The sequence below is a fragment of the Anarhichas minor genome, unplaced genomic scaffold (genome assembly GCF_050575085.1).
Source record: "Anarhichas minor isolate MPS153535 unplaced genomic scaffold, ASM5057508v1 ptg000079l, whole genome shotgun sequence".
Classification (NCBI taxonomy): Eukaryota; Metazoa; Chordata; class Actinopteri; order Perciformes; family Anarhichadidae; genus Anarhichas; species Anarhichas minor.
In genome coordinates, this window is record NW_027466525.1 from 305,101 (window position 1) to 317,143 (window position 12,043).

Consider the following 12,043-nt stretch of genomic DNA (forward strand, 5'->3'; position numbering starts at 1 on the left):
GTGTTTCTTTATGTGTTGATGCTGAATGTTTGTGATAAACTGAAGGATGAAGTGTTTCTTTATGTGTTGATGCTGAATGTTTGTGATAAACTGAAGGATGAAGTGTTTCTTTATGTGTTGATGCTGAATGTTTGTGATAAACTAAAGGATGAAGTGTTTCTTTATGTGTTGATGCTGAATGTTTGTGATAAACTGAAGGATGAAGTGTTCCTTTATGTGTTGATGTTGAATGTTTGTGATAAACTGAAGGATGAAGTGTTCCTTTATGTGTTGATGCTGAATGTTTGTGATAAACTGAAGGATGAAGTGTTTCTTTATGTGTTGATGCTGAATGTTTGTGATAAACTGAAGGATGAAGTGTTTCTTTATGTGTTGATGCTGAATGTTTGTGATAAACTGAAGGATGAAGTGTTTCTTTATGTGTTGATGATGAATGTTTGTGATAAACTGAAGGATGAAGTGTTCCTTTATGTGTTGATGATGAATGTTTGTGATAAACTGAAGGATGAAGTGTTTCTTTATGTGTTGATGCTGAATGTTTGTGATAAACTGAAGGATGAAGTGTTTCTTTATGTGTTGATGCTGAATGTTTGTGATAAACTGAAGGATGAAGTGTTTCTTTATGTGTTGATGATGAATGTTTGTGATAAACTGAAGGATGAAGTGTTTCTTTATGTGTTGATGATGAATGTTTGTGATAAACTGAAGGATGAAGTGTTTCTTTATGTGTTGATGATGAATGTTTGTGATAAACTGAAGGATGAAGTGTTTCTTTATGTGTTGATGATGAATGTTTGTGATAAACTGAAGGATGAAGTGTTTCTTTATGTGTTGATGATGAATGTTTGTGATAAACTGAAGGATGAAGTGTTTCTTTATGTGTTGATGATGAATGTTTGTGATAAACTGAAGGATGAAGTATTCCTTTATGTGTTGATGACGAATGTTTGTGATAAACTGAAGGATGAAGTGTTTCTTTATGTGTTGATGACGAATGTTTGTGATAAACTGAAGGATGAAGTGTTCCTTTATGTGTTGATGCTGAATGTTTGTGATAAACTGAAGGATGAAGTGTTTGTTTATGTGTTGATGCTGAATGTTTGTGATAAACTGAAGGATGAAGTGTTTCTTTATGTGTTGATGATGAATGTTTGTGATAAACTGAAGGATGAAGTGTTCCTTTATGTGTTGATGCTGAATGTTTGTGATAAACTGAAGGATGAAGTGTTCCTTTATGTGTTGATGCTGAATGTTTGTGATAAACTGAAGGATGAAGTGTTTCTTTATGTGTTGATGATGAATGTTTGTGATAAACTGAAGGATGAAGTGTTCCTTTATGTGTTGATGCTGAATGTTTGTGATAAACTGAAGGATGAAGTGTTCCTTTATGTGTTGATGCTGAATGTTTGTGATAAACTGAAGGATGAAGTGTTTCTTTATGTGTTGATGCTGAATGTTTGTGATAAACTGAAGGATGAAGTGTTTCTTTATGTGTTGATGATGAATGTTTGTGATGAACTGAAGGATGAAGTGTTCCTTTATGTGTTGATGATGAATGTTTGTGATAAACTGAAGGATGAAGTGTTCCTTTATGTGTTGATGATGAATGTTTGTGATAAACTGAAGGATGAAGTGTTCCTTTATGTGTTGATGCTGAATGTTTGTGATAAACTGAAGGATGAAGTGTTTCTTTATGTGTTGATGCTGAATGTTTGTGATAAACTGAAGGATGAAGTGTTTCTTTATGTGTTGATGCTGAATGTTTGTGATAAACTGAAGGATGAAGTGTTTCTTTATGTGTTGATGCTGAATGTTTGTGATAAACTGAAGGATGAAGTGTTTCTTTATGTGTTGATGCTGAATGTTTGTGATAAACTAAAGGATGAAGTGTTTCTTTATGTGTTGATGCTGAATGTTTGTGATAAACTGAAGGATGAAGTGTTCCTTTATGTGTTGATGTTGAATGTTTGTGATAAACTGAAGGATGAAGTGTTCCTTTATGTGTTGATGCTGAATGTTTGTGATAAACTGAAGGATGAAGTGTTTCTTTATGTGTTGATGCTGAATGTTTGTGATAAACTGAAGGATGAAGTGTTTCTTTATGTGTTGATGCTGAATGTTTGTGATAAACTGAAGGATGAAGTGTTTCTTTATGTGTTGATGCTGAATGTTTGTGATAAACTGAAGGATGAAGTGTTCCTTTATGTGTTGATGATGAATGTTTGTGATAAACTGAAGGATGAAGTGTTCCTTTATGTGTTGATGATGAATGTTTGTGATAAACTGAAGGATGAAGTGTTCCTTTATGTGTTGATGATGAATGTTTGTGATAAACTGAAGGATGAAGTGTTCCTTTATGTGTTGATGCTGAATGTTTGTGATAAACTGAAGGATGAAGTGTTCCTTTATGTGTTGATGCTGAATGTTTGTGATAAACTGAAGGATGAAGTGTTCCTTTATGTGTTGATGATGAATGTTTGTGATAAACTGAAGGATGAAGTGTTCCTTTATGTGTTGATGATGAATGTTTGTGATAAACTGAAGGATGAAGTGTTTCTTTATGTGTTGATGATGAATGTTTGTGATAAACTGAAGGATGAAGTGTTCCTTTATGTGTTGATGCTGAATGTTTGTGATAAACTGAAGGATGAAGTGTTCCTTTATGTGTTGATGCTGAATGTTTGTGATAAACTGAAGGATGAAGTGTTCCTTTATGTGTTGATGCTGAATGTTTGTGATAAACTGAAGGATGAAGTGTTTCTTTATGTGTTGATGCTGAATGTTTGTGATAAACTGAAGGATGAAGTGTTTCTTTATGTGTTGATGCTGAATGTTTGTGATAAACTGAAGGATGAAGTGTTTCTTTATGTGTTGATGCTGAATGTTTGTGATAAACTGAAGGATGAAGTGTTCCTTTATGTGTTGATGCTGAATGTTTGTGATAAACTGAAGGATGAAGTGTTCCTTTATGTGTTGATGATGAATGTTTGTGATAAACTGAAGGATGAAGTGTTTCTTTATGTGTTGATGATGAATGTTTGTGATAAACTGAAGGATGAAGTGTTTCTTTATGTGTTGATGAGTGTTTGTGATAAACTGAAGGATGAAGTGTTCCTTTATGTGTTGATGATGAATGTTTGTGATAAACTGAAGGATGAAGTGTTTCTTTATGTGTTGATGATGAATGTTTGTGATAAACTGAAGGATGAAGTGTTCCTTTATGTGTTGATGATGAATGTTTGTGATAAACTGAAGGATGAAGTGTTCCTTTATGTGTTGATGATGAATGTTTGTGATAAACTGAAGGATGAAGTGTTCCTTTATGTGTTGATGATGAATGTTTGTGATAAACTGAAGGATGAAGTGTTCCTTTATGTGTTGATGATGAATGTTTGTGATAAACTGAAGGATGAAGTGTTCCTTTATGTGTTGATGATGAATGTTTGTGATAAACTGAAGGATGAAGTGTTCCTTTATGTGTTGATGTTGAATGTTTGTGATAAACTGAAGGATGAAGTGTTCCTTTATGTGTTGATGTTGAATGTTTGTGATAAACTGAAGGATGAAGTGTTCCTTTATGTGTTGATGTTGAATGTTTGTGATAAACTGAAGGATGAAGTGTTCCTTTATGTGTTGATGTTGAATGTTTGTGATAAACTGAAGGATGAAGTGTTCCTTTATGTGTTGATGTTGAATGTTTGTGATAAACTGAAGGATGAAGTGTTTCTTTATGTGTTGATGATGAATGTTTGTGATAAACTGAAGGATGAAGTGTTCCTTTATGTGTTGATGATGAATGTTTGTGATAAACTGAAGGATGAAGTGTTTCTTTATGTGTTGATGATGAATGTTTGTGATAAACTGAAGGATGAAGTGTTCCTTTATGTGTTGATGTTGAATGTTTGTGATAAACTGAAGGATGAAGTGTTCCTTTATGTGTTGATGATGAATGTTTGTGATAAACTGAAGGATGAAGTGTTTCTTTATGTGTTGATGTTGAATGTTTGTGATAAACTGAAGGATGAAGTGTTCCTTTATGTGTTGATGTTGAATGTTTGTGATAAACTGAAGGATGAAGTGTTCCTTTATGTGTTGATGTTGAATGTTTGTGATAAACTGAAGGATGAAGTGTTCCTTTATGTGTTGATGTTGAATGTTTGTGATAAACTGAAGGATGAAGTGTTCCTTTATGTGTTGATGTTGAATGTTTGTGATAAACTGAAGGATGAAGTGTTCCTTTATGTGTTGATGTTGAATGTTTGTGATAAACTGAAGGATGAAGTGTTCCTTTATGTGTTGATGATGAATGTTTGTGATAAACTGAAGGATGAAGTGTTCCTTTATGTGTTGATGATGAATGTTTGTGATAAACTGAAGGATGAAGTGTTCCTTTATGTGTTGATGATGAATGTTTGTGATAAACTGAAGGATGAAGTGTTTCTTTATGTGTTGATGTTGAATGTTTGTGATAAACTGAAGGATGAAGTGTTCCTTTATGTGTTGATGTTGAATGTTTGTGATAAACTGAAGGATGAAGTGTTCCTTTATGTGTTGATGATGAATGTTTGTGATAAACTGAAGGATGAAGTGTTCCTTTATGTGTTGATGATGAATGTTTGTGATAAACTGAAGGATGAAGTGTTCCTTTATGTGTTGATGTTGAATGTTTGTGATAAACTTGAATGTTTGTGATAAACTGAAGGATGAAGTGTTCCTTTATGTGTTGATGATGAATGTTTGTGATAAACTGAAGAATGAAGTGTTCCTTTATGTGTTGATGCTGAATGTTTGTGATAAACTGAAGGATGAAGTGTTCCTTTATGTGTTGATGCTGAATGTTTGTGATGAACTGAAGGATGAAGTGTTTCTTTATGTGTTGATGCTGAATGTTTGTGATGAACTGAAGGATGAAGTGTTCCTTTATGTGTTGATGCTGAATGTTTGTGATAAACTGAAGGATGAAGTGTTTCTTTATGTGTTGATGCTGAATGTTTGTGATAAACTGAAGGATGAAGTGTTTCTTTATGTGTTGATGATGAATGTTTGTGATAAACTGAAGGATGAAGTGTTTCTTTATGTGTTGATGCTGAATGTTTGTGATAAACTGAAGGATGAAGTGTTTCTTTATGTGTTGATGATGAATGTTTGTGATGAACTGAAGGATGAAGTGTTTCTTTATGTGTTGATGCTGAATGTTTGTGATAAACTGAAGGATGAAGTGTTCCTTTATGTGTTGATGCTGAATGTTTGTGATAAACTGAAGGATGAAGTGTTCCTTTATGTGTTGATGATGAATGTTTGTGATAAACTGAAGGATGAAGTGTTCCTTTATGTGTTGATGTTGAATGTTTGTGATAAACTGAAGGATGAAGTGTTTCTTTATGTGTTGATGTTGAATGTTTGTGATAAACTGAAGGATGAAGTGTTCCTTTATGTGTTGATGCTTTGTTTGTGACCAAACAAAGCATCGCAGTGTTCACGGTAAAAAAGGAGAGTAGAAAACAAAATGGTACTCGTTGTTTATATCGTTTAGAGAACACATCGGACGGATCGGCTTTTCTTCTTCTACAATCTAGACCAAGATAGTTTTGTTAGGTTTTTAAGAACAAAGGATGAAGGAGCCTGCAGGCCGCAGGTACTCTTCTGCTGCGAGCTTCTTACTGCATCAGAAGAATGAGCTGGACCCGGTTCAAATTAAAAACAATATTTAATGTACTACACAAAGTTTCATCTTGTATTCTCCATCAGGTTTTCTTCAGTAAATGATCAAAGTTACTAAACACAATTAATAAATATCTCTCTCTATCACACAACAAATGTTTTCAGTATTTTGCTTTTTGCTCATTTTTATGAAGCTATTTGATGCTTAAACTGAAGCTGCTTTGATGTTATGACTCCACTATTCCTAAAATACATAACTTCTGTTCACATATTTTCTAAAATGTTCTCCTGACACATTTGGTATCTTTGTTAACTTTGTGTTCTTGAGTGGAATCTTAAATGAGTTTCTGTGTTTTTATCTCTTTGTGTTGGGCTGACATGAGTTTAGATGGAGCTGGCAGAGTTCAAGTGAAGTCACTTGGTCTTTATTGAAGCAGCAGCACGTTGTCATTAGTATTAATGAGAGCTCTTATTCACTTCTTGTACCTCACAGTGTTTAACCTGCATTCAGCTCATGTGTTTGGAGTTTCCATTTTCTAAACGTCTCCGTTCTAAACGCCTGATACTGAATGAACATTGTCCTCTAAACTTACATCATTTATCCTTCATTCAGACTGAGTGACTGCAAGTTGTCAGAGGTCAGCTGCTCTTCTCTGGTCTCAGCTCTGAAGTCCAACCCGTCACCTCTGAGAGAGCTGGACCTGAGTTACAACAACCTGAAGGATTCAGGAGAGAAGCTGCTGTGTGACCTTCTGGAGAGTCCAGACTGCAGACTGGAGACTCTGAGGTCAGTGAGGGGGTCCGAGTCAGTCCGTGCTGGTTCAGCAGTGTTGTTAATAAAACACAGGTCGGTTTACTCACAGTGAGGGTTTCCCTCCTTTTTCTCTCTTTGAGACCAAAGAATCAGAGATTTTACCATCGAGTGCAGTTCGATGGTTTGATGTGGGCGACCGTGGCTCACTGGCTTAAGAGGGTTGTCTGGTAACCGCAGGGTCAACGGTTCGATCCTCGACTGGGATGTGCCACAATCGAAGTGTCCCTGAGCAAGACACTGAACCCCCGGCTCCCCGGGTGCCTGTCATTGGCAGCCCACTGCTCCCTATATACAGGGATGGGTCAAATGCAGAGGTCAAATTTCGTGTATATGTATATGACAATAAAAAGGGTTTCTACTTTCTTTCCTGTGATGTTTCATTTCTCCACAAACGATAAAATAAAAGCTGACAAAGCAAAGCCAAGCAAGTTGTTAGAAGTCGTAGGATTTCACAGTAGAGTGAATAAAGGTAGTTGGTTTTGTTTTCCTGTGATGTTATTTCCTCTAATGCACGCTCACAACATGAATGTGACCTGATCAAAAAGCAGATTAGTTGCTTCATATCAGGACTATGAAGCTGGCTAACTCAAAGAACCAACAATTATTTAAAACTTGATCATAACTTTTGGGATTGTGTTCCTCCCGACAGATTCAGTGACAGGTTGAATAACAGGTCGATCACTAAGAAACACAAACAAAGTGAGTATTGAAAGAATGTCCCCATTCAAGCTATTCTACATTAAAATCTGATCTTAATGAGCCTCATCGTAACAAAAAGTATTTTTCAATTCTGTTAGAGCTGTTTGAAGAATTTTGTCTGCTAATGTTTCTCTTTCTCTTCTTCTCTCCATCAGGTGACGCCGACGGCAAACTGGATGTGAAAACAAATGTGCCCGACAAAGAGGTGAGGGAGCAGCAGCTGAAGAGCGTGAAGTTTATTTACTGAGGTTTCTCTACTGAGTAAATGTAATTATTGTGTACCAGGGGAACAGAGGAAAGAGACCTGTGGCTTGTTACTTGATTTATATTGAAAGAACTAACTTTGTGCCTTCTTAGTTCCAGGCTCCATTCTCATTCTCACCTGAACACACAGCTGAATCTTCATACAGGTAATCCTATGAAATACACTATTCCAGCTTCTTTCACGGTTCATCAAGTTGTGATTCTAAACGAAGGTCTGTGGGGAGCAAGTCAAAACAGGACCTGGACCTTATTCATAAAACTCTAGAATCCATATAAAAAACAAAAATCTGATTAATAAAACTGTGCATGCATTCATTCACGGTTCAGGTACTGGTTCAGGTGGCTTTGAACACAAAAGGCGACATTGAAACGATGAGGAACTGACAGAAGAACAAAGGGTCTGGGCCGGTATATAAATAGAGATGTTGATGAGGGAATGAGATGCAGGTGAGGAGGTGGGCAGGGATGAGGGAAGTGGGAACAACATCTCAAGAACAATTGTCTTGTGAGTATGTTCACAATAAGTAATAGATGCTGCTGATGCTCAAAATCAAGAAGAATCTTCCCGTTAATGTGTCTGACCAATGACAGAACAGCTTTCTCTCACATGGCATTAGTCTTGAACGTCTCTGTGTGAACACAAACAAACCGAGGAGCAAATGCAACCACTGTACGAAGTTAGTCTCTGAATCGACAACACAGCAAACAAACTACGGGTCTGAAAACGCCCTAAATAAGAGTGGAGTTGTCCCCTGGGTGTCGTCACGCTTTACACTACGATCAGTTTGTGCTGCACATGGACACCTGTGAGTGAAAACAGATCATGTGACTAACAGGCCAATAGATGCTTCTTCTATTCATTTGTCCTTTCCGTGTCCTACAGGTTCAGGTGTCCTGGTCCAGGTGTGTTCCAGTGTTCTGTGACTGGACTGGTGTTTGTTATGGCTCAAGAGGCAGAGCTGCTGTACAGGACTGTCCAATGGGATGAGGGCCTCCTCCAGCCAGCTGGCAAGAAGGCTGCAGGGCCGCTGTTCGACATCAAGAGTTCTGAGGATGCTGCAGTCTGTCAGCTCCACCTCCCTCACTGTGAAACAAAGCACGGTAAAGACATGGCTGTCTTCAGTGTTCAGGAATAAATCACCAAAACTACAAAGAGTCGTATTAATGCGTAAAACTAGCTGCATCTGGTGACATGCAAAAAAATACATTATAATGGTGGTAACACTAAATGCACAGATCCAGACAGATCACATGTGGGAAAATAATGATGAATTCAAAGATAATAGTTAAAGGATAGGGGCGGAGTGGGAGGCTCCAGAGTCAATTGGCTAACACACTTCAAAACAAGCGGTGATGTCAGCAGGAAATCAGCTCAATCTTCCGTTAGCTTTTAGCGGTTAGCCAACCACACCGTCTAAAACAGTAAAAGTGATCCACAGAGCAGCTGCAGAGAGGTACTCAGCAGGGTGTGTACTGGTAGTTTCATTAGCTGCCAAACTCATCGTCCATTCCGTTAGTCTTTAGGCCAAACACACCGCAGACTGTTATTCCTCCGTTGTGTCTCTTGCCGCATAGTAGTTGCTTGGGGGGTCGGTGATGCACTCAGCTGGGGTGTCACTAGGGGCCGGGGGTTTGTTAAGAGTGGTGGGTTAGCAGGCAGTCGATGGCAGTATGAAACAGACAATAAAAGTTTTTTCGAGGAAGTGTGAGTCACTGCAACCACAAGAGGTCCTTGAGAATGCAGCCATAACTGAAATATTATGCAGTCAGCTGTAGCAGAAGGTGAGATTAGCCGTGGACAGACACAGAGGTGCACACTCACTCAATCACAGGCACACATGAGACCAATCGCATGATTCTCCTGGCAGAGAAAAAAATGACGAATTGAACTCAAGTGGTAAGAAATGAATTAGTTTTTAGCACCTCTCTTTCTGAATAGTTTGGGATCCATTGTCTATACTATGACGTCATTCCTAAAAAGCTCATCATTTGTTTCTTAGTTTATAGTTTAGGCACAGTTTAATTGCCTGTATTCTTTTGGGAGAGAGGGTTCTGCCCTCTGCTGTGATCACATGTCCCAGATATGAAACTTTATTGAGAGCAAATTGCAATCTGACGGATAGCCTTGTGACCATTTGCAGCCAAAAATATAAGTAGGATAACTGTAATTGTAAATTACTCTAATCTGCATGCTTCTCCTGTGGGGCTGCAAATTATGATGTCATCAGCATATTGTAACAAGGCAGAACCATTTTATAAGTGTAAAATTAGCCAGATTGTGTCTCACGGATCTGCTAAATACACCAGGGCTTTATAATAACCCGGGGACACCGGGTCCAGATTTAGCCTCTTCCTTTAGAGGAGAAGTAAACCAAAATCGTGCACATGTACTAAAAAAAGAATGCATTGGCCAACGGAAAAATGGGTCGTGTCTGGAGGGATGAGTGACATAATGATGTGTGGATTAAAAATTGTAGGTGCTCGCGGGTGCACCAAAGCATTAACTGCTTGTAAATTTTGAACAAATTGTCACTCAGTCGGTTCCCCTCATGTCTCGCATTTTCTTCACCGAAAGATTGGTGTGTGCACCGGTGAATCATCACGTTATTACACCAGCCTTCAATAAAGACTGAAGAACGAGTGTAATACCATCAATAGCCTCTTGTTTGAGTGGCTATTGCTTCATGCATGGACAGAAATCAAATTGTGGGTGAATCACCAGAGGTGTCGCCCCCCTCACCAGTCCTACGTCATATTTGTGCGCAGACCATAAAGAGGAGGCACCTCGGACAGCTCAGCCATGTCGACAGATGGAACATTTGAAACCATGGTGTGTGCTCTTATCAAACATTAGATGAGTGACTCTTTTACTCCTGGCAATGATGCACATCTTGTCTTGTAGACATTGCCTTTCCTACTGTACAGTTTATCAGGATCCTCCCCGGGACTTAAGTCAGTGAGTTCAGTCTGCCTCTCCAGCCAGTCAGATATGTTCTTCTCCTCCATTCCTGGCCCCATGCCAATTTAAGGGCCACATTTCAATGATACATGTGGACACCCCCCCCCCCCCCCCACCCCCCCTGTAACAACTCATTTTGTGTGGGAGACAGAGAAACAGAGGCAGCTGCAGTATTTTCTGTCCAATAAATGTCCATCATACATAACTTCTCTATCTCCCTCTCTCTCCAAGTAACACGTGTGCTGAGTAGGGAATCAGCCTGCATGTAACATCCTGCATGTGGTGAATGTTGTGAAGCAGCATCAGTGAGGTGTGATGCTTGTACCGCTTACAGATGGTCCTAAAGACCACTCGTAGATGTACAACAGCTCTGTTGGGTCTTATTTCATTTGTTTGTATCATTTTTGTCTGATCAATATCAGGCCATCAGGGCCGATGTGAGGATTACTACAAATACACACATCAAATCTCTTCCTAACAAGTTTATAGGGAGCAATCAGACAACAGAAATTAGGTTTTTAGCTGTGATATAATCTAGTGTACAGGACAAGGCTTTGTGTATGGCTCACTAATTGGTATGCCTCCTGAGCCAATAGTCCCACAATACCTTCCACTCTGTTAGGGAGGGACAGGTAAAGGGCCAGGTAAAGGGACAGGTAAAGGGCCAGGTAAAGGGCCAGGTAAAGGGCCAGGTAAAGGGACAGGTAAAGGGACAGGTAAAGGGCCAGGTAAAGGGACAGGTAAAGGGCCAGGTAAAGGGACAGGTAAAGGGCCAGGTAAAGGGCCAGGTAAAGGGACAGGTAAAGGGCCAGGTAAAGGGCCAGGTAAAGGGCCAGGTAAAGGGCCAGGTAAAGGGACAGGTAAAGGGCCAGGTAAAGAGCCAGGTAAAGGGCCAGGTAAAGGGCCAGGTAAAGGGCCAGGTAAAGGGACAGGTAAAGGGCCAGGTAAAGGGCCAGGTAAAGGGCCAGGTAAAGGGACAGGTAAAGGGACAGGTAAAGGGCCAGGTAAAGGGACAGGTAAAGGGACAGGTAAAGGGCCAGGTAAAGGGCCAGGTAAAGGGCCAGGTAAAGGGCCAGGTAAAGGGACAGGTAAAGGGCCAGGTAAAGGGACAGGTAAAGGGACAGGTAAAGGGCCAGGTAAAGGGACAGGTAAAGGGACAGGTAAAGGGCCAGGTAAAGGGCCAGGTAAAGGGACAGGTAAAGGGACAGGTAAAGGGCCAGGTAAAGGGACAGGTAAAGGGCCAGGTAAAGGGACAGGTAAAGGGACAGGTAAAGGGCCAGGTAAAGGGCCAGGTAAAGGGACAGGTAAAGGGCCAGGTAAAGGGACAGGTAAAGGGACAGGTAAAGGGACAGGTAAAGCAGACGTAGGGAAAACTGAATGTGTGGCTCCTGAGTCAACTAAAAATGTAACATTTTACCTTTTAATAGTTAACATAATCGGTGGTAACTTTCTAAAACCTTAGTTTTTCATTAGAATACACATGGTATGTGGTGTTAGTGGTGTTTGTCTAGTTTATAATGTGTCTTTTGAATCTACAAGGTTGTCATAGTCAGAATCTAAAGTTACCTCACCCTCTGTGTTGTAATGTGTGTGCGTCCAATGGTCCATCACTGGGGTCCGCCCCACCGCCTGCTCCTCCCCTCAGT

General features: G+C 39.3%; 1 protein-coding gene across 1 annotated transcript in view; it reads left to right on the forward strand.

The window, feature by feature from the left end:
• LOC142937998 (abnormal spindle-like microcephaly-associated protein homolog) overlaps positions 1–12,043 on the forward strand; it is a 34,891-nt gene that overhangs the window by 5,497 nt on the left and 17,351 nt on the right. The window contains 5 exon segments of the mRNA XM_076081173.1: positions 6,275–6,448; positions 7,137–7,174; positions 7,330–7,379; positions 7,532–7,584; positions 8,322–8,539. Coding sequence (XP_075937288.1) covers positions 8,380–8,539 — 160 coding nt within the window. The 5' untranslated portion in view covers positions 6,275–6,448; positions 7,137–7,174; positions 7,330–7,379; positions 7,532–7,584; positions 8,322–8,379.